Source organism: Gambusia affinis, linkage group LG16, assembly GCF_019740435.1.
Source record: "Gambusia affinis linkage group LG16, SWU_Gaff_1.0, whole genome shotgun sequence".
NCBI lineage: Eukaryota > Metazoa > Chordata > Actinopteri > Cyprinodontiformes > Poeciliidae > Gambusia > Gambusia affinis.
This window is the reverse complement of record NC_057883.1, coordinates 614,036-636,741: the sequence shown is the minus strand read 5'-3', so window position 1 is coordinate 636,741 and position 22,706 is coordinate 614,036. Positions and strand designations below refer to the sequence as shown.

The 22,706-nt window shown below is 36.6% G+C and overlaps 1 protein-coding gene and 1 long non-coding RNA gene across 8 annotated transcripts in view; one reads left to right on the top strand and one right to left on the bottom strand.

The window, feature by feature from the left end:
- LOC122845669 (nesprin-2-like) overlaps positions 1 to 22,706 on the bottom strand; it is a 283,421-nt gene that overhangs the window by 131,287 nt on the left and 129,428 nt on the right. For 6 of the 7 annotated variants that reach the window (XM_044141999.1, XM_044142000.1, XM_044142004.1 and 3 more), the window contains exons 43-45: positions 15,767 to 16,096; positions 12,470 to 12,769; positions 11,071 to 11,298 (exon numbers count right to left, since the gene is read on the bottom strand). In XM_044141999.1, the coding sequence (XP_043997934.1) occupies positions 11,071 to 11,298; positions 12,470 to 12,769; positions 15,767 to 16,096 (858 nt within the window). The remainder of the gene's footprint in view (positions 1 to 11,070; positions 11,299 to 12,469; positions 12,770 to 15,766; positions 16,097 to 22,706) is intronic. The other variant, XM_044142002.1, reaches the window with a different exon arrangement.
- On the top strand, positions 2,670 to 4,212 carry LOC122845670. The gene is made up of 3 exons (XR_006373098.1): positions 2,670 to 3,460; positions 3,846 to 3,966; positions 4,184 to 4,212. It is a non-coding gene; the product is annotated as an uncharacterized LOC122845670 (long non-coding RNA).

The window sequence follows — 22,706 nt, the reverse complement described above, 5'->3', positions numbered from 1 at the left end:
CTAGCAGTCATATCGCCTGAGTTGTTCCACCTAAGTTTTTAATCAGTTCACTCTTAACAACTACTTAATTCAGTTAAACCTGAATTGATTCGTGTTCACAGAACCAGTTTTGCAGCTACAATCTGAACTAGTTCTTGCTCGTTAAGCTAAAAATAAAGCAGAAAGCACACTATAGGTCATGCTGTGATTAGTTATTTAGTTATTACTAGTTTATTGTAGTTAGGGCAGATATAATAAAGTTATCTATGTTGACAGTAATGAAAAAGTACCGGTCCGCCATAAAATGGCTTATTGTTACAAATAAAACGACTGTTTCACAGAAGTGCTTCGCAGCCATTATGTTGTTTTGCTCAAATAAATTGCATTTTAAAATGTTTTATCTAAACTGCTGCTCTCATTCATGTATTTTAACTGTTTAATCTACAATAAACAAAACGTTTTAATGAAAAGCATTTTTGTAACTGCGCTTACCTTTTACCTTCTTATTACCATTAAGTCAGTCCTTATATCGAGTTGCTATATTGATATAGAACACCATAAGAATCCAATTACAATCCTTTGAGTCTGACAATCTCAAAGGGAAGTGAAGGCAAGAAAATATAACAATAAAAGTTCAAATCTGTAATTTTGAAGATATCGCAAATGCCTGCATAACTAAAATCCCTGTAGTACCTGGATTTCTATCGATTTATTGAATATGTAAATATTTATGAATGGCCATTCAGGTTTTATATAGTTTTTTTTTTTTCTTTTGGTGTTTGTTGCACAAATTTAAATATATGAAGGATATCAACCAACAATTCAATCAATGAATTTGTGTTTTTTTCTTAAATACTCCCTCTCACGGTGAATTGCTTACATCTTCTGACAGCTAGTCCAACTTATGATAACATTGACTAGGTTTGCTATTGGTACACTTTACCTAAAAATAAAAATTAAACATACTCACTACACAACCGTGCTCCAAGAGTTGGTCACAATATGGTGAATTGTTTTGTTGCCGATAAAATTATCTACAGCTTTTGTTCCTTGGTCCTAATGATGCCGTCTGTTCACTAATGTTCACTAACAGACAGTGCGCCTCTTGTAATTGATAAGCTTATAAATGATCAATGCAAAGCATCAGTATGCGTTAAAGAAGATCTATCAGTCAGATTAAGTCAAATTTCATCAAACTCAAAGCAATCAAAATTCTATTTCTCTGAAAGCTAATCTTTCCTTTTCAGGGACTGTATGAAAGGAATCATTGAAATATATTATGAAATATACTATGAAATATTTAATTTGCAGAATCCCCATAATAAAACTTCAATTGTGAACTGAATGATTACATTGCATCTAGACACAAAATAATCAACTGTTAATTAGTAATCGTACTATGTAAATGACTAACAAGATCTGATCAGACAAGAAACTTGACCACCTAAAGTGATTTCTCACATTGAACCGTCTGACTTTCTGTAGCCGACTAAATTTAACCTTACCAAAGTTTTGCCTTAGAGCAAACAGGTACTGAGATTGAAGCGTGGATCAGACGCCTTCAGCCATCTGCTAAAGCTAGACTCCGGCCTTCCTCACTGTAAAATAAAACATCAGACTTTAAACAAAAAAGTTCAAGTGAACATCGTTTAATTATTATCAACTTATTGTTTGTACTCATCTTAAACAAGTGGCAGGAACGTTTGGTTAAAAAATAAAGCTTTACAAGTCAATCTATTTAAGTTGAGTCCATGCAACAACTAAAATAAAAAGTGAACTATTTGAAAGTAGCGAGGATTTTGGGTGGTAAAAGTTTAACATCTTAACACATCCAGACACTACCTCATTTCTGCTCAAACAAACGGAAAAATTTTGAACAGTACAATTATGTCAAATAATGAGACCGTGTGTCTTTAATCTATGTAACAAATATATTGCTGCTGCTGCTGCTGTAGGCAGAAAATAAAAGAAGTTTTGCAGAGAATAACATTTTGGATGAGTTTAAAAACTCATTTTGGATGAGTTTAAGAATATTGTTTGCCAAAATCACACAGTGTAACTACACATGTCTTTTATATGATGCAGTAATTGAATCTTTTAAGGCAATTGGTCTGCATAAATTTAAGTAAATACAACCTATTTTCCTGCTCCACATACTTAGCTAGCAGTTTGCCAATTAACTTCCCAGTCTGAACTTCTGGGCAACGTCTTGATTCAGTCAAATCTTCTATCCTAGATCTCCTGAACTCCAACATTCTTCTACATATCGGTACATATGTGAATGTTTAGCTTGCTGGTCTTCAGCATGCTTTGAATGCAGTATCTGGTTTCTCTTACTTTAACCCGCCCAACTTGCACCTGATTGGCATGTTAGCCTTTTGATTCCCTCCCAGTGAGGCGGTGCTTCACAAAGCAAACTGTTTGTCAAACCGTTGATCTGCCTGGTGGCTGTTTCAGAAGATGAGGAAACACGGTGACTGAGTTTTAGACAGTACTGGTCAGTTCAAGCAGCTGCTCATGTAGCTGCTCATGTAGCTTTTTTTTTTTTTTTACTGGATGGCAGTCCTAAAAGTATATATCTTTAAAATATGAATAAATACGTACAATTCCATAGTTATTTGATCCAGCAGTTATAGAAGTTTGGTAATAATGCAATTCTGGCATTGTGCTTTCTTAATGTAAGTATTTCTGCTACTGGACAAGAAATAGTGTTAAAAGAGGATTTAGAAAGAAAATAGTTGATATTTGTATTTACTGAGAGCAAGGCTGTGACTAGTTATCAGGACAGAATGAGAACTGAAAAACTGTTGGGTCCACATGACCAAGGAGGGAACCGGTCATCTGCTCCAACAATTTATTAGTCTTTAGGAAATATTTTTGGACACAAGGAGCAGGAACATAACAACATCAGATGTATTTTTCATCCTTATATCAGTGATTTAAAACTATATTTAATTTTGCATCATCTTATTTTTCACCCATAGAAAAGTCTAATGTGTTTATTATGAGTAGGATTAACCAAGCTGAAGAAGAGAAAAGAGAAATAAATATTCATTGGTACAGAATCGAATCAGCAGATATAAACTTATGAAACTATTGAAACTTTTAAGAATTTTATGTTGTGTAAGGTATTTAAGAAAATAATACTGAATCTGTGCTCACAAATTTCTTTATCTGGTTGTTATCTCTAAACTACGTTTACTTTTATGTTGAACACCAGACCTCTTGCCTCTTTTTCACAGTTTTTTCACTTAGTTCCACGACTGCAGTGGATTTTATAGTCAATGTTAAAATCCAACACAGAGTCTGAAGCGATGGAGGAAATTTACGTCAATATGGAACCTGTTGGACAAACTGCATCTGATCACACAGGTCAGAATGAAGTTACAGAGAAATCTAGTATGTATGTTATGTGTGGTCGTATGCTTGGGAATCCTGAATGTTTTAATTCTGGCTGAACTCATAGGCCTCAGTGTACACAGTGAGTCTTTTTCTAGTCATCTTACAGATGTAAAATGAATAAATGTTATGTTTCTGTTTTTTCTACTGATCAAATAGCGAGGGTTTAAAAAAGAATAAAGCTTGGTGTCTCAAAGTGTTGCAGAGAGGTGAAACATTACACCATGTTACATGAGTTTGATTCATTTTCAGCAATGGTTGCATCTGCAGCCGTTTAGGTTAGCGTGTCTTTAATATCTCCTCTTTTTCAAACTATTTACCAAACAATTTATTTTTCAGTGTTACCTCAGTTTAAATTCTACAGGTGTAACCAAAATCATGAAACTATTTTATAAGTCTTAGGTGAAAATACGATGCCACTTCTTTTTTTTTTTTTTTGCAAACATGATTGTTGATTTTTTTCCCAGCTCATAACATGACAGCAGATTTTTCTGACATCGGCAACATGCTGACTGAACAGAACAGCAAGTTTCTCTCCATGAACTCTAACTTCACTGAAACGGCGCCACGAGCTGAAGAGACTTTAAGGTTTGTCAAAACTTTAAAAAATTTGTATCTCTTTAAAAACTGAATTCTACTCTGAATTGTAGAGTATCACTAAAACCTTTCCTTTTTGGTTTAAATGAGTATAATGTAAGTGACCAACTTTTTTGAATTTATTAAGTGCTCTATCATTTTTGTGTGCTAAAGAATAACGATGTAAAGCAAACTAAACTTTGAAACTTTGATTCTTTTTTCCTTACAGATCAGACAAACATCAGTTGTTCCTGTTAACCCAACAGTTTTTCAGTTCTCATTCTGTCCTGATAACTAGTCACAGCCTTGCTCTCAGTAAATACAAATATCAACTATTTTCTTTCTAAATCCTCTTTTAACACTATTTCTTGTCCAGTAGCAGAAATACTTACATTAAGAAAGCACAATGCCAGAATTGCATTATTACCAAACTTCTATAACTGCTGGATCAAATAACTATGGAATTGTACGTATTTATTCATATTTTAAAGATATATACTTTTAGGACTGCCATCCAGTAAAAAAAAAAAAAAAGCTACATGAGCAGCTACATGAGCAGCTGCTTGAACTGACCAGTACTGTCTAAAACTCAGTCACCGTGTTTCCTCATCTTCTGAAACAGCCACCAGGCAGATCAACGGTTTGACAAACAGTTTGCTTTGTGAAGCACCGCCTCACTGGGAGGGAATCAAAAGGCTAACATGCCAATCAGGTGCAAGTTGGGCGGGTTAAAGTAAGAGAAACCAGATACTGCATTCAAAGCATGCTGAAGACCAGCAAGCTAAACATTCACATATGTACCGATATGTAGAAGAATGTTGGAGTTCAGGAGATCTAGGATAGAAGATTTGACTGAATCAAGACGTTGCCCAGAAGTTCAGACTGGGAAGTTAATTGGCAAACTGCTAGCTAAGTATGTGGAGCAGGAAAATAGGTTGTATTTACTTAAATTTATGCAGACCAATTGCCTTAAAAGATTCAATTACTGCATCATATAAAAGACATGTGTAGTTACACTGTGTGATTTTGGCAAACAATATTCTTAAACTCATCCAAAATGAGTTTTTAAACTCATCAAAATGTTATTCTCTGCAAAACTTCTTTTATTTTCTGCCTACAGCAGCAGCAGCAGCAATATATTTGTTACATAGATTAAAGACACGGTCTCATTATTTGACATAATTGTACTGTTCAAAATTTTTCCGTTTGTTTGAGCAGAAATGAGGTAGTGTCTGGATGTGTTAAGATGTTAAACTTTTACCACCCAAAATCCTCGCTACTTTCAAATAGTTCACTTTTTATTTTAGTTGTTGCATGGACTCAACTTAAATAGATTGACTTGTAAAGCTTTATTTTTTAACCAAACGTTCCTGCCACTTGTTTAAGATGAGTACAAACAATAAGTTGATAATAATTAAACGATGTTCACTTGAACTTTTTTGTTTAAAGTCTGATGTTTTATTTTACAGTGAGGAAGGCGGAGTCTAGCTTTAGCAGATGGCTGAAGGTCTGATCCACGCTTCAATCTCAGTACCTGTTTGCTCTAAGGCAAAACTTTGGTAAGGTTAAATTTAGTCGGCTACAGAAAGTCAGACGGTTCAATGTGAGAAATCACTTTAGGTGGTCAAGTTTCTTGTCTGATCAGATCTTGTTAGTCATTTACATAGTACGATTACTAATTAACAGTTGATTATTTTGTGTCTAGATGCAATGTAATCATTCAGTTCACAATTGAAGTTTTATTATGGGGATTCTGCAAATTAAATATTTCATAGTATATTTCATAATATATTTCAATGATTCCTTTCATACAGTCCCTGAAAAGGAAAGATTACCTTTCAGAGAAATAGAATTTTGATTGCTCTGAGTTTGATGAAATTTGACTTAATCTGACTGATAGATCTTCTTTAACTGATGCTTTGCATTGATCATTTATAAGCTTATCAATTACAAGAGGCGCACTGTCTGTTAGTGAACATTAGTGAACAGACGGCATCATTAGGACCAAGGAACAAAAGCTGTAGATAATTTTATCGGCAACAAAACAATTCACCATATTGTGACCAACTCTTGGAGCACGGTTGTGTAGTGAGTATGTTTAATTTTTATTTTTAGGTAAAGTGTACCAATAGCAAACCTAGTCAATGTTATCATAAGTTGGACTAGCTGTCAGAAGATGTAAGCAATTCACCGTGAGAGAGAGTATTTAAGAAAAAAACACAAATTCATTGATTGAATTGTTGGTTGATATCCTTCATATATTTAAATTTGTGCAACAAACACCAAAAGAAAAAAAAAAACTATATAAAACCTGAATGGCCATTCATAAATATTTACATATTCAATAAATCGATAGAAATCCAGGTACTACAGGGATTTTAGTTATGCAGGCATTTGCGATATCTTCAAAAATTACAGATTTGAACTTTTTATTGTTATATTTTCTTGCCTTCACTTCCCTTTGAGATTGTCAGACTCAAAGGATTGTAATTGGATTCTTATGGTGTTCTATATCAATATAGCAACTCGATATAAGGACTGACTTAATGGTAATAAGAAGGTAAAAGGTAAGCGCAGTTACAAAAATGCTTTTCATTAAAACGTTTTGTTTATTGTAGATTAAACAGTTAAAATACATGAATGAGAGCAGCAGTTTAGATAAAACATTTTAAAATGCAATTTATTTGAGCAAAAACAACATAATGGCTGCGAAGCACTTCTTTGTGAAACAGTCGTTTTATTTGTAACAATAAGCCATTTTATGGCGGACCGGGTACTTTTTTCATTACTGTCAACATAGATAACTTTATTATATCTGCCCTAACTACAATAAACTAGTAATAACTAAATAACTAATCACAGCATGACCTATAGTGTGCTTTCTGCTTTATTTTTAGCTTAACGAGCAAGAACTAGTTCAGATTGTAGCTGCAAAACTGGTTCTGTGAACACGAATCAATTCAGGTTTAACTGAATTAAGTAGTTGTTAAGAGTGAACTGATTAAAAACTTAGGTGGAACAACTCAGGCGATATGACTGCTAGTAAATACTACAGGTTCTTATATTCACAGGATTACTCAAGTGTGTAAGATAATGGATGAAGGGAAAGCATCGTTAGGGCCAAGAAACATACAGCATATAACTCAGAGACAAAAGTAGTGAATAATGATAAAGGTAAAAAAATAAAAAAAAAATAAAGAAATAAAAATAATTCCCATGTTGGAGCAACTCTTGGAGCGTGGTTGTGCAATGTAAAAAATTTTCAACTTTAGGGAAAGCTGAAAGATACATATGAGTAGCTTCACCAAGGCCTGTTTAGTCCCCGTCACATATTCCCCAGAAATAAAATTACAGATGAGGAACTTTTACGGACATGTATCACACTAGCAAGTGTGACAGAAAAAAAAAAAAAAAAAAAATCTATAAGAGTTCCAAATTTAAGTGATGAAGGAAATCACAAACTCAGTCAGCACTGACTAATCGTGCTACCATAAATAATGCAGTAAAACAGTTAAACTCTAGGTTTTCTTTAGAGGTATATGTTTACTCTTACGCAGGGACACCCATGCGCACACACACTCACACACATGCACACGCACGCACACAAATGGTTTTCTGTAGCTCTCCCGCCCAAATTCTGAGAGCTGAGAAAATGCCAACTTTTTGAAAAATGTGTTTTTCTGAGACATAGAGTTTCCTTGTCCGCCATGTGTGTTGACCCAGAGGTCAGGAGAACTATCCTGAGGGATTTCTGTCCCACCTCAAAACAGGACCGCATCTCCCGCTTCACGTCTCAGGAAGATATTCTGATTGAAACCGGAGGTAAATACAATATCCCAAATCTATTTAAATATATTATATTGTATATTAATCTAGATTATCTAACACGTATTATATTACTCTTAAAACTCATGTTTTTCATTCTTTAATTGTATTATTCTTAAAACTCAGATGTCATAACTGATGGGGTGAATGGGGGATGGGCGGTAATACACCGGAAGGGGGGAGGGGTGAATGGGGGAGAGGCGGTAATACACCGGAAATTAAAATGATTAGGGTCATTAATCACTCCCGATTAAAATTTGACTAAAGCCGTCCTATATAGTCTCTCTACTATTATCATAAATTACTGGATAGGAATAAAAACAACATTAAGGAAACATGGAATATTTTAAATAGAGTTATTAGAAAAGCTAACAATAACAAATATCCAGACTATTTTATAGATAATGAACAGAATATTACTGATTTGAAAAGTGTCGTCAATAAATTCAATAGATTTTTTGTTAATATAGGACCCCAATTAGCAGAAAAAATACCGACTACAAAAACTGCAACTCAGCAATATCTAATTGAGAATAATCCCAGCTCCTTATATCTCAACCCTGTACTAGAAGAAGAAATCATAAACATTGTGAATAACTGTAAAAATAAGACTTCCACTGACTGTGATGATCTGGACATGAAAACTATTAAAATAGTAATTAAAGGAATCTCTAAACCACTAACTTATATTTGCAATTTATCATTTCAAACAGGATCATTTCCCAACAAAATGAAAATAGCAAAGGTCAAACCAATGTATAAAACTGGCAACAAACACCTCTTCACTAACTACAGGCCTGTTTCTCTTCTCCCACAATTTTCTAAATTCCTGGAAAAACTCTTTAAGAAAAGACTGGAACAATTCATAGAAAAACATTCGCTACTTATCAGCAGTCAATATGGATTCAGAACAAACCGGTCAACATCGCTGGCCGTAACTGACTTAATAGAAGAAATAACCAACGCAACAGATAGTAAGAAACTGGCAGTAGGGATATTTATAGATTTAAAGAAAGCTTTTGATACAATAAATCATGAAATCCTACTTAAAAATTAGAACGCTATGGAATTAGGGGAGTAGTTTCTGACTGGATGAGGAGTTATTTAAAGAGCCGGAAACAATTTGTGAAATTGGGAGATGTGGAATCTGATTGGCAGGAGACTGTCTGTGGAGTACCACAAGGATCAGTATTGGGACCAGTTTTATTTAATCTTTATATAAATGATATCAGTAAAGTGTCCAATGTATTAAAATTTATCTTATTCGCTGATGACACAAATATTCTAGCCTCAGGAGACAATTTAGAGCATCTTCTCTCAACAGTCACTTCAGAGATTAGTAAGTTAAAGATATGGTTTGACCATAACAAATTATCCCTAAATTTGGACAAGACGAAATTCATGGTCTTTGGGAACTGTTATAAAAATACTGAAATCCAAGTTCAAATAGAGGACGTAACTCTAGAAAGGGTTTTTGCTAATAAGTTCCTCGGTTTAATAATAGATGACAAAATCAGTTGGAAACCTCATATTCAACATTTACAGAGTAAACTCAGTAGAAGTATATCCATATTGGCTAGAGCTAGACATGTATTGAATGCTAAATCACTTTATATTCTATATAACTCTCTGATTTTACCATATCTATCATATTGCTGTGAAGTGTGGGGAGTTAATTACAAGAGCTCTTTACATCCGGTAACCGTCCTGCAGAAATGAGCCATTAGAATCATCCATAATGTCGGTTATTATGAGCATACAAACCCGCTCTTCATAATATCCAGAATTCTCAAATTTGACGAGCTTGTAGAATTTAAAATGGCTCAATTTATGTTCAAGGTATCTAAAGATTACCTGAGCACATACAGAGCACGTTTTCTGAAAGAGAAGGGGGGTATAACTTAAGGGGTCACTCAAACTTCAAGATCCGCAATTTTAGAACAACAAGAAAAAGCTTCTGTATTTCAATTAAAGGTGTAAAGTTATGGAATAAGTTACATGAAGATTTAAAACAAAGCAATAGTTTAACACAATTCAAAAGAAAGTACAAAGAGGTAATTTTCAATAGATACACACATGGGGACAGAAAGCAATAAGGTGTGTATTGAAGATAACAACTTGGTGTAAGGGTTTAGAAAGATAAACCAGCATAAAATGGGAAAATGTATAGGTAAATATTAGTAACTGTTACTTCTGACTGCCACTTTGATTTTGATTTTTTTTAATGACAGTAGGACTCTAAAGTCTCAAGTGTTTAGGGGTAGGAGTTTATAAGTTCTCACTTCTTCCTACCCCATTTTGAGCATGATATGTTAACTGAAACTAAAAATCTGTATTTTCTCTTCTTTCTTATGCACTTCTTGTTACTGTGCACTATTTTATTTTTATATTTGTATCATGTTCGAATAAATTTTATTTCATTTCATTTCATTTCATTTCAATATTAGATTGAAGGCTACCCTAGAAAAAAAGTCATGTCATTTTTTTCCCCTAAAAAAGTCTATGGAAAACTTTGTTTCCAGGTTAGTGTGTATGTAACCACACTTGAGAAACTTGTATTTAAGGTAAACTCGTTTAATTATTAAACATTTTTTTCCATTCAAACTGTTGTCTGTTGGCTCTTCGTTCCAATAACGTAACACTTTTGGTTCATCTTACTTGAACATATTAAGGCAATTGGTTTCCTGATATTTTGCAAGTAATGTGAACTCTTAAACGTGTAAGTATAACTTATTTTTATGAGTACTGCTTAATTGACAATACTCACAATTGGAAGTAGTCATAATTGACATTTTATAGTCAACTTTACTAATGATTTTGAGTTAAAGTCACTCACGTTTACTGGCATTATCTGAGTGGTCTAAACATAGTTATTTATAGCAATAACACCTTAAAATGAATTAGCTACTTTACTTGGAGATTTTGAGGCAATCGGTTTCCTAACTTTTTTTAAGTAAAGTGAACTTATTACATTTTACAGTGCAGACAGGAAGTGACAATATCTCCTATCTGGATTTCAGGGTTGGAGTTCAGCCAAACTTTTAAGACTTCCTGCAGAAATCTTACTGAATTAAAGATGATTTGGAAGATTCAGCAAATGCACCACATAGTAGATGGATGCAGAAATATGAAAGGTTCAGTATACATAAAGACTTTCATCTGTCTTTACCATCAGACAGATGTTACAGATTTTCAAGGCTTCTACTCAGAAGTTTGTAGATCACTAAGAAACACAGCTCTTCTAATCATGGTTTTAAAAAGAGAGATTAAATCTGAACACAATTATCTCACCTCCAAACTCCTCCTTTCGATATCCTGAGCTATCTCAGCTGCTGCTGCAGCTTCGACCTGCTGAGCATCTTGGAGGATTTTCCGCCACTGTTTCTCCATGTCTTTAACAGTCTGTTGAGCCTGGAGTTTCTGTCCTTCATCAGCACCCTGGTGGTCACAGAGAGTTTGGCCTCGTCTCCTGAGGTTGTTGACCTTAAAGTCACCATCAGGTCTGGAACTCAAAATGGCCTTAAAAAAGGAATTAACTTGTTTGACTATTATCTTACTTCAGATTTTTGTTTGATAAAATGTTGAATAGTTTGCACCATTTTCCTTCTACTTTGCTCATTGACTTCATATTCCTTGGTTTTTCATTTTAAAACACATTGAGTTTTTGGGTTTAATCTAATAAAATGTTAAATGTTTTAAGGATTATGAATACTTTTGCAGAACTCTCAAAATGACACTTTATAACATTATCCATCTAAACTCATTTAAACCACAGTTAATCATACATGTCACTTCCAGAAACAGAATGCTACAGCATAGACACATGGGCAACATTGTTGGTACCCCTCGTTCAACTAAAGAAAAACACACAATGGTCACAGAAATAACTGGAATCTGACAAAGGATGAATAATGAACAAATGAAAGTCAGACACTGTTTTACAAACATGCTTCAAGAGAATTGTTTTAAAAAACAAACTCATGAAACAGACCTGGAAAAAAAAATCATGGTAGCCCTGAAAATAATGTGACCAAAGGGACATCTTAAATCAGAAGCCACAAAGCTTCTGGGATTATGTCCTATGAGAAAAATTGAACTTTTTGGCAAGCCACATCATATGTTCACAGACGGAAAATAATGAATGTATCAAGAAAATACCGTCCCTACCGTGAAACATAGAGCAGGCTCCGTTATGTTCTGGGGCTGCTTTGCTGCATCCAGCACAGGGTGCCTTGAATCTATGCAACATATAACAAAATCTCAAGACTTTCAAGGGATTCTAGAGAGAAATTAGCATCTCAGTCCAGGACTTCCCCCAGGATTATAAGCCTGGCGGCCCCCCATGCTTTACTAGCCCCCAACCAGGCTAAGCGTTGCTTGTTTTTGTTTTTAGGAAAATACTAAAAAAGCGTTATTTTATTTCTTTTTAATCAAGCAAGCTTCTCTGTTGCTCTGAGCGTTTCACTGGCAGAGCATATTTATAGAAGACAGGTTTACACTTTCATCATCATCGCTGCTTTATTTCTTTAGTTTACGTCAACCCACTATTCTTAACAGTGCTTAATATAATGCTTAAAATAATGTGTGATTAACCCCCACTCAATATTTCTGTGACCATTGTAGGTTATTTTACATTAACTGAGGGGTACCAACAATTTTTTCCATATCTGTAAGTTACTTTGAAACAGACCTGTGCTGTGTGGCATCTCTTCTCAGATGGAGTGTAACTGAATACACACTGAAGATTCTGCTGTTTATTTTCTATCCAGGAGTCAGTGTTTTGTCTTTGGAAATCAAAGTCGTCCAAAATACTTTGGAGTTCAGCTTGCTGGGCTGTCTCTAAAAGTGCTCCCCAGAGCTGCTCTGTGTGTGCCACCAGCTGCTCCACCTCTGCTTTCCTGCTCTTCTCCAGTTGCTTACACAGAGTGGCTGATTGCATTTTGAGGTCAAGGAGCTTGGATTCTCCTTCTGATTTGGAACTTATGACAGCCTATGGGAAAAAAAAGGCAAATTTGCTTTTTTACCACTGTTGAAAGTACTTTGGAGAAGAAAAACACATAAAAAAAGAATTAATAAATTCAAAAGATTTAATTAAAATTATATTTGTATGATTAAATCAAATTAACAGCTAAGAACTGGTCAAATAAATAGACAAACCAATCTGCTGTAAAACCATAATGTTTCAGTTCATATTTATAGTTTTCTTAGTCCATTTGGTGCATTTTTCAAAACAGAATTTAAATTCTCAAAACTACTTGTTGAAATTTTAACTCATTGTAGTACGTGTATATCGAACGAAGACCTTTTGTATATTATATAAGTTATTATGTACAATTCTCTGCTTTTTCCTACATTTGCAATTGCTTTTTCATGTTGGTCAAAATGTAGGATGGATCTCTGTTGAATTGTCTCACTTTTCACAACATTTAAGCACAATATAATTGTGTACATTTTAATATTCAAAATGCTTGAACGAGTTGTCATAATGATTGTTGATTTCAGGATTAGGGTTAGTTCAAACCCTATTTCGATCATGGGGAAGGTGGTTGAGGAATATAAATATCCTGGTGTTTGCCTTGACAACAAGCTTGACTGGAAATAAAACAGTGAAGCCTTCTTATAGCTTCAAGAAAGGACAGAGTAGACTGTACTTCTTGCGGATCCTTCAAGATTTGCACCAAGATGCTACAGATCAGTCTGTTGTTGAAAGTGTCATCTCTTCAGCCATCATTAGTTGAGGTAGCAGCATCAAAGCCAAGGACCTCAAAAGGCTCAATAGCCTGATAAATAAGGCTGGTTCTGTTCTTGGGACAACTGAGATGATAATCCAAAGAAGGATTCTTCATGAAATCATGAATATTATGGACAACCCTGACCATTCCCTTCATGAAAATATCTTTGGAAGGCAGAGTATATTCAGTCAGAGGCTTCTTCAAATTCATTGTAATACAGACCGTATTACAGTATTTGTGAATTGAATTTGAATTGAATATTTAGTAAGTGTAAGCTCAGGTACTCGTCAACCTACGTAATTGTATATAATCCTATAGGTGTACTATGTTGTGAATGTTTCTCTGTAGCCAATAGAATATGATGTTTTATTAAACTATGAAAAAATTCTCTATAATACAAATCTCATTCTGTCTGTTCTTCAGGGGCTGTACCAAAGAACCAAGGACCAGATTCAGAACACAAAAACACTTTTTAAGAAGGGTCAAGGTTGCATTTTGTTTCTTTTATTTTGCGCATGTGTCATCACGTCAATTCTGTACATATCTTTTAATATCATATTTTTAAGCAGTGGCTGGTTTTTAAATGCTGACTTACTACAAATGTCTTTTCTGAAAGCCTGCTGTACTAAAATTGATTATGTACCATTTTACTTTGTTATAAGAAAGGTTTTATTATTGTATTTTTCACACATGTGTATAATACAATAAATGTTTTATCAAATTTTTTCTTATCTTAATACTGTAAAATTAATAAATTCTTTGCCAAGTGTCTTACATGATTCCCGGCCCGGGATCTTTCTGCATGGAGTTTGCATGTTCTCCCTGTGCATGGTGGGTTCTCTCCGGGTTCTCCGGCTTCCTCCCACAGTCCATAAACATGACTGTCAGGTTAATTGGTCTCTCTAAATTCTCCCTAGGTGTGAGTGTGTGTGTGAATGGTTGTGTGTCCTGTGTGTCTCTGTGTTCCCCTGCGACAGACTGGTGACCTGTCCAGGGTGACCCCGCCTCTCGCCTGGAACCAGCAACCCTCCCGACCCCATTAGGGACAAGGGTGTAAGACAATGGATGGATGGTGTCTTACGTGGTTGTAATTGATTTTCCAATTTGTTACAAGATTAGATTAATCTCCCTAGTAAATGGAAGACATATGGATACCTTGAATTTTAATAAAAATTGCTGCCAAATTAGTATGTCCAAAGATCTAACAAAAAGATATATAACATTTTATTTTGATATACTGTGAATATGTGCGGAAAGTCCACCAAAAATGTTTGCCGAATGTTTTATGGCATTTCAATTTGACATTTGACAAACGCTGTCGCAGACGTTTAGTGGACGTTCAGCTGAAAGTCTACTGGAGATTAATGTTTAAAATTTTTGCTCCAAAAGAAAGCCAGTTGAGTAAGGCAGGGAAGCCAACCTGAAACCGGAGCTAGGCAAAGTCAGCTAAGCCCCAAGCAAGCTTCAAGTCAGTTCTGCCAGCTCCCAACACATACACATAAAATACAACACATAAAAGCCAGTGTCTCCTGACTTTTATACCCAGGAGACGGCCCGAGCGAATCTTGTGTGCCTCGGAAAAGAGTAATTAATAATAGATTGATCACTCCATGTAAAAGGGAGGGGAAACAGATAATTGCTTCACTGTTGAAGATGGAGAAACTGTATTAACTTGTCATGCTGCATTTCAAACATCAGATATCTAACCCTTCAAGATGCTTTACAAGGGTTGTTCTACCCAAAGGGAGCTTTTCTGCATCCTCCTCATAGGCAAATCACCTCCAAACAAGACTAATATTTGTCCTTCAGACTAGTGAAGAGAGGGGTTGTCGGTCAGAGGTTATTAACCAATCTGGGGAGATGAAAATGGTTCAGTTTGTATTGATTTTGAATGAACTGATTAGCTTTGATAGAAAAAAAGATCTTTTTAATTATACTTTGACAACCTTATCCACATCTGAAATCTGTCACTATCAGATGAAAACCTAGTACCAGAGCACTAAAGAAAATTTGAAGGAGTTGGAACAGTGCCAGTTGTATCCAATATTCAAATCTAAGTCAAGAAGTGAGGAAAGTCGTGGTACTTAATTATCATCCTATGATATGAACATTACAACACTACTAGTTAACCAACAGTTTAGGAAATGTTCCCATGAGTAGGCTCTAAAAACTTTAGTAGCAAAATTACTGGTGGCACATATAATGTACACTAAATACAAACAAAATCAAATAGAAAATAACTCAATCTCACTTACCTGAACGATCTGCCACTGCTCCTCAAACTGCATGTGACCACCCAGGCCCAATAGTTTCTGCCTCTGCTCTCTCATCCAGGACTGAAAGCTTTCATCCAGATTTCTGAAAGCCTTGAACTCCCTCTCAAAGCCAGCTTGGCTCTCTGCGTGCTTTGCAGCCACCTCAGCATCATGTAAGAGATTCTCCCACTGCTCCTCAGCGTGTTTGACAGCACTACAAATTTCTTTCCTCTTGTTCCCATCTGAGCCCTGGTTCTCACTGATGATCTGGTATTGTTGCCTCAAATCATGCAGCTTTGACTCTCCATAAGGTCTGGAGCTCAGAATAGCCTAAACAAAGGATAAACAACTTAAATCTAAATATTTAATCTACAACAGTATTGTATTGAATATGTCACCAGAATTTGAATATAAAATGCCTATAAAATTTTTTATATTGTATATTTGTGCTTACTTTTTCAGTATACAGAATACATTTTTAACAAAAAAATATTGCATTGTCATTATTTCTACATGGTTGAAATCTAATTTATTTTCACTTCAAGTTAAAAATTCACACTACTGTTTCAAAGTGGTCACATTTTAAAATAGCTGTTTTTCATTTTAACTTTTTAGTGTTAAAAAAATTGGCATATAAAAACATTTAACATTTCCAAATTTAAACACAATATTTTCAGTCTAGGGCTGCACAGTGGTGCAGTTGGTAGAGCTGTTGCCTTGCAGCAAGAAGGTCCTGGGTTCGATTCCCGGCCCGGGATCTTTCTGCATGGAGTTTTCATGTTCTCCCTGTTCATGGTGGGTTCTCTCCGGGTTCTCCGGCTTCCTCCCACAGTCAAATGTGACTGTGGGAGGAAAATTCTCCCTAGGTGTGTGTGCTCCCCCAGCTGGTTCCTCTCCCCAGCTGGAGACCAGCAACCCTCCCGACCCCATTAGGGACAAAGGGTGTTCAGAAACTGGATGGATGGATTTTCAGTCTCCACAGATTCATCTACCTCAATTTCTCTATAAATTCAGTGTAAAAAAGCAAGGTTATTTCTGTATGATTTGTGCTTCAAACTTGCTTTCTGAAAAACATAATTTGTTTAAAATGATCTCCTTCTGGGATTTCTGCTTCTGACTCTTAATATTAAAATACACATAGAGTTTGCCTCTTCCAAAGGCTTTTAGTCAGTTTTTGCTGTGTGAGAATGATGTCTCTCCTGATCAAACAAAGAAAATATTGAAATTTCTGAATTTTTGGTTTAAATGTTTTTATTTAAGAACAGGACTTTTTTTCACTGTTTCAGGATTTAAACGGTTTCTTCGTTGGCAGATGACCTCCCCCTGCTTGGAAAAAACTCTTTCACAAGGCGCTGATGATGCAGGTTAACACAGGAACTTCAGTGCCATACATTTCAGTGCAATTGGGGATGCACATGTTTCTGTGTATGCCAATACTCCAATGGATCCTCATGTCTCCTTAAGTTGATTTCAGCAAGGTATTGCTCCACTTCAAAGATGGCATCTGCCATGGCACTGGAGCTATGCCTCTTCTGGTCTACCGTCGTATCTAGCAGAGACCACAGTTCACCTATAAATAAGAAAAAAGGAAAGACTCATTACAGATAATGTTACACCAACAGCAAAAATACAGCAGCACAAATGTGTCACTAGAAAATTACAAAATAAAAATAAAAACTCAAGATCTGCTGGTGGGTCTGCTGGACCCAAGCGTTTTGAAGCTAGGGTCCAGTAATGTGACCATTGTCATGACACTAATGATTCAACATTTGCGACTTGTTCTTTGACATACCTCAATTTTTTCCAAATTGAGGTATGTTGTCAGACAGTTGTCTAGACTAGTTGTCAGACAGAGGTCTGGCAACTAGGGGTGTAGCGCTAAAATAATCTCACGATACGATATGATATGATATGATATTCTGATCACAATACAATATATATCACAATGTTTGGTAAACAATACAATTTGATAAGATTCAATGCACTTTTATAGTTTTCTGAAAGATTTTAGAGGGACAGAGTGATTTTAGTGACAGTTTGTGTTCCATATACTTGGATTTAATTAACTGACAACTGATTAAAAGCACCAACTACACAATACCCGATTCTGATTGGACTGAGACTTAGAGTCTACAGCTGAACAAAATTAATCAAAGATGCAGTGAGAAAATTAGTTTCTGTCATTTAATTCATGTAGATTTGACATAAAACTCAAAGTTTCAACAGTGATCCAGGAGCTGAATGAGGAGATTATCAGCCTCTGAAGACATCAATAAATTTATAATCGATTACGTTTCAAATGCAACTTTAAACAAGTGGGTGTTGTTGTTTTTTTGTTTTTTTGTTTTTCCCCATCAGGGGGTCTTTTGTGGGCTCTAGTGTCCCTTATTCAAAAGTAGGCTGACAGGGAAGGGGGAAGGAGAGGGAAAAAGACATGCGGCAAACGTCGGCTGGGTCCAGGACTTGAACCCGTGGCCGCCGCGTTGAGGACTGAAGGCCTCCACAAATGTGGGTCGCGCTATCCCCTATGCCACCACAGCACGAACAAACAAGTGGGTTTTTTTAGTTGAGATTTAAAGGAAGTCAGTGTTTCAGCTGTTTTACAGTTTTCTGGATGTTTGTTCCAGATTTGTGGTGCATAGATGCTGAATGCCACTTCTCGTCATTTGGTTCTGGTTCTGGGGATGCAGAGCAGAACCAGAAGACCTGACAGGTCTGGAAGGTTGATACAAAAATAGCAGATCTTGAATGTATTGTGGTGCTAAACCATTCAGTGATTTATAAACTAACAACAGTGTTTTAAAGTCTATTCTTTGAGCTACAGAGAGCCAGTGGAGGGACTTTAAAACTGGTGTTATGTGCTCTATCTTCCTGGTTTTAGTGAGTTATGTGCCAAAACGTCCTCCAGCTGAAAAGATACAAAATTGAAGTTATTATTTTTGGACCTAAAGAGGAACGATCTAGAGTTATAGATCTAGAGTTATAGATCTAGAGTCGGTGCACAGCTTCAGTTATTACAACTAAAAACCAGCAATCAGGCCCAAAACCTGGCAGTAGTGATGGACTCTGACCTGAACATTCAGAGCCACATAAAGACAGTTACAAAGTCGGCCTTCTATCACCTGAAGAACATTTCCCGGATTAAAGGACTAATGTCTCAGCCAGATCTAGAGAAATTCATCCATGCCTTTATCTTCAGTCACATTGATTATTGCAACAGCGTCTTCACAAGTCTGTCCAACAAATCATTCAAACAGCTGCAGCTGATCCAGAATGCTGCTGCTGGAGTTCTCACTAAAACCAGGAAGATAGAGCACATAACACCAGTTTTAAAGTCTCTCCACTGGCTCCCTGTAGCTCAAAGAATAGACTTTAAAATAAAGTTGTTAGTTTATAAATCACTGAATGGTTTAGCACCACAATACATTAAAGATCTGCTGCTGTTGTATCAACCTTCCAGAACTCTCAGGTCTTCTGGTTCTGGTTCTGCTCTGCATCCCCAGAACCAGAACCAAACAAGGAGAAGCAGCATTTAGCATCTATGCACCACAAATCTGGAACAAACTTCCAGAAAACTGTAAAACAGCTGAAACACTGACTTCCTTTAAATCTCAACTAAAAACCCACTTGTTTAGAGTTTTATTTGAAACGTAATCAATTATAAATTTATTGATGGAATCTGACTATGTTGTGTTTTTATTGTTGATTCTATGTTGCATTGTGTTTTTGTGTTTGATTTGATGTAAAGCACTTTGAAATGCCTTGCTGCTGAAATGTGCTATACTAATAAAATTTGATTGATTGATTGATTGCATTAGCTGTTAACCCAATTTAGTACACAAACCAAGTCACGCTGTAAGATAATGTATGAAACTTCATGAGCAAAAAACACTATTCGATAAAAAAAATAAATAAAAGCATTAACTCACCGTTAAGTTAGCATTAGCCTCCAGGACCACGTCGTGATAGGTTTCCTTCAATGGACCTTACCAAGCTCCACCCACAACCAACCCACGCGACCGCCAGTCTCAAAAACAAACCCTTGCGGTGCGTTGTTTCTATGTAAACATGACTCCAGTAGTGCATCATTTCTACTGGATTTTCACAATATGTCAGCTACTACAATGGACAGAGGAACTAACAAGTTCATGTCATCATGAAGGAGGTTACTGGTTTCTCAGTCACAAGCTGGTTGCAAACCTGAAGCCAGCAGGTTATAGTACAGTTACAGTAGATCTGAAATTTGGATCTGAAATTTGGTTTGATGACCTCAATATGAGAAGCTACAGACTGATAGGAAGAACCAAAGAACTCTGAAAAGGTAAAGGCAAATCTTCTGAAGCTGGGATATAATTCATTTAATTTTATATAATTATTGCGGTAGAAGCCATTTGTTTGTAAAAATTTTATGAAATATATTTGCTCTACTTAATGTTTGCTGTGAATGACATATACTCACAAACGAACAAGGTAATTAGTCCAATGTTTAAAAACTACAGCAGCTGTAAATTTTTAAATTTTGTTGTTCTTGTGACAATGACAATAAATTTCTATCTATCTATCTACCTACCACAGCAAAGGTAAACAAAGGTAAAATAACCCGAACAGGTGATCATCTCAAAACCACTTTACTCTCTCTCTCTCTTTGAAGTTTAAGCACACCTGTTACCGTGGCAAATGCCTGCGGTTGCATTAAAAACATAACATTTAGTCCGTTACGATATCAAGTTTCCAGGCTTGATACTTATTTCTCGATTTTTAATCAGCGGGTCCCTGAACACAGCGATGGTTGATTGACCAGCTGTACTTGGTGCTAGAGTAGCTAACATGAGTAACAGTTTAGTCCAAAGCCTTTTCTGCTAAAATAAAATCTTTAGTGTATGTCAGATACAGAACACATTGCATATTGATCTGTTCAGCTAATGTAAGACTGTGTAGCAGACAGGCTTCAAGGTGTAGAAGTTGTATCAGTGCTGCAATTATGCTGTACTTAGCTAATGGGAAGTGTGTGTTTGTTAGACAGCCAAGCATGTGACTTTTTAAGAATGGGCGTCAGCTAATGAAAAGCTGACCCTGTGGTAAGGCCCATACAAGTGCCACCACACAAGCCTGAAGCGTCACGTCACGTGATTTAGAAAGTGTAAATGGATTGGATGAGTGTTGGAATCTGACATCCTTTGCTTCTGTCTATGACTTGAAGAAAACTTGCCTCTATTTTTTTTACACAAACTTTTCAGACACTGAATTTCAGGCATCAAGAATGAGCCAATTGAATGAGTAGACTGAAAATATTATTTTTGAATTTTGAAAAGTAAATTTTTTTTATGCCAAAATTTTTAACACTGAAATTGTCAGGATTCAGGTTGGAGTGAGGGTTCTTTTCACAGACAAGATACGCGGAGGAGTTTGACAGCCTGACACACCTGCAGTGGATTCCGGTAATCGGCGGCTGGCTTCTTAAGAAGCGGTGGAACCACCAGCCATCGCTCAATGGTTACCACTTGTTGGTCAGACTCAGCCTTAAGATCTCATAGTCAAAGTCAAGTATAGTCAAGTTATGTATGTCCTTATCTCTCTGTTACCTCACAGACCATGATCACGTTCCTGGAACTGAGCCTGGATCTTTGCTGGTCGAGCGTGTCTCGCTGGTTGGTCTCACCATGCCGTTCCGAACCGTTGCCTTCCCGGACCCCGAACCTACCTGGATCCTCGTTCCCTTCTCATGTCCTTTCTTTCCTGAACAATCCTAAGACTGATTAAAGACAACCCTTTTTACAGTAAAGTCTGTTCTTCTGTGCGCACTTGCATGTGGACAAGGAAACTAAAATCCAACATGACAATATCATTGAGCCATGTTGACCCAGCAGGTCCGCACACAAGACCCGGACTAACCTCTGCCGACCACCTAGCTCGTCATGAAGGGTTAACCCTAACCCTATTCCCCCCCACCCGACTTCCGAACATTATTCAGGTGAAATCGGGAAGTGCGGTGGATTCCTCCTGCAATGTTCCATTGTTTTTGCCCGAGCTTCAGGCTTGTTCCCTGATGATTCCGCTAAAATAGCTTATATGGTTGGACTATTGAAGGGAAAGGCCCTCAAATGGGGAGAAGCTAAGTTTAGTCTCACAGCGCTCGCTCAAACGCCTCTTGACACCTTCATCGACGAGTTTAAGCAAACCTTCAGTTATGCCGAATCCAGCACTGAGATTTCCTACCAGCTTTGGAATCTGAAGCAGGCTTCCCATTCAGTAGCTGAATTTGCCATAGACTTTCGTATTCTAGCCGCCGTGTCTGGCTGGAATGGCGAAGCTCTTAAAGGAGCCTGTCTAGGCTCTCGATGACACACTTAAAGATGAGCTGGTTTGCAGGGACGAACCCGCCAAGTTGGAGGGTTTGAACTACCTGCCCATCAGGATCAACAACTGGATTCGGGGGAGGGCCCGGGAAAGGAAGGAAATTAAACCTGTGTTTCTCTCAAACAGTCCTGTACAGGACACCTCCCCGAACGCACTCCCATGCATGAACCCATGCAGATTGGTCGAGCAAGGATCTCCCCCACTGAGAGGCAGTGGCGGTTGGAAACCCGGGCATGCTTTTATTGTGGCTTCACGGGCCATTTCATCACTGCCTGCCCCGCTCGGCTAAAAGGGAGAGCCCACCAGTGATCACTGGAGTCCTGGTGGGTGGTTGCTCGGGTTTGAGATCCCGACTTTCTCTGGTGGAACCACCAGCCATCTCTTGATGGTTACCACTTGTTGGTCAGACTCAGCCTTAAGATCTCATAGTCAAAGTCAAGTATAGTCAAGTTATTTATGTCCTTATCTTTCTGTTACCTCATAGACCTAATAAAATTTCAACCATGTATAAATAGTGACAATACATTTTTTTTTTTTAGATTAAAAATGTATCCTGAATATATTTTAGCCCTGCAAATGTAAA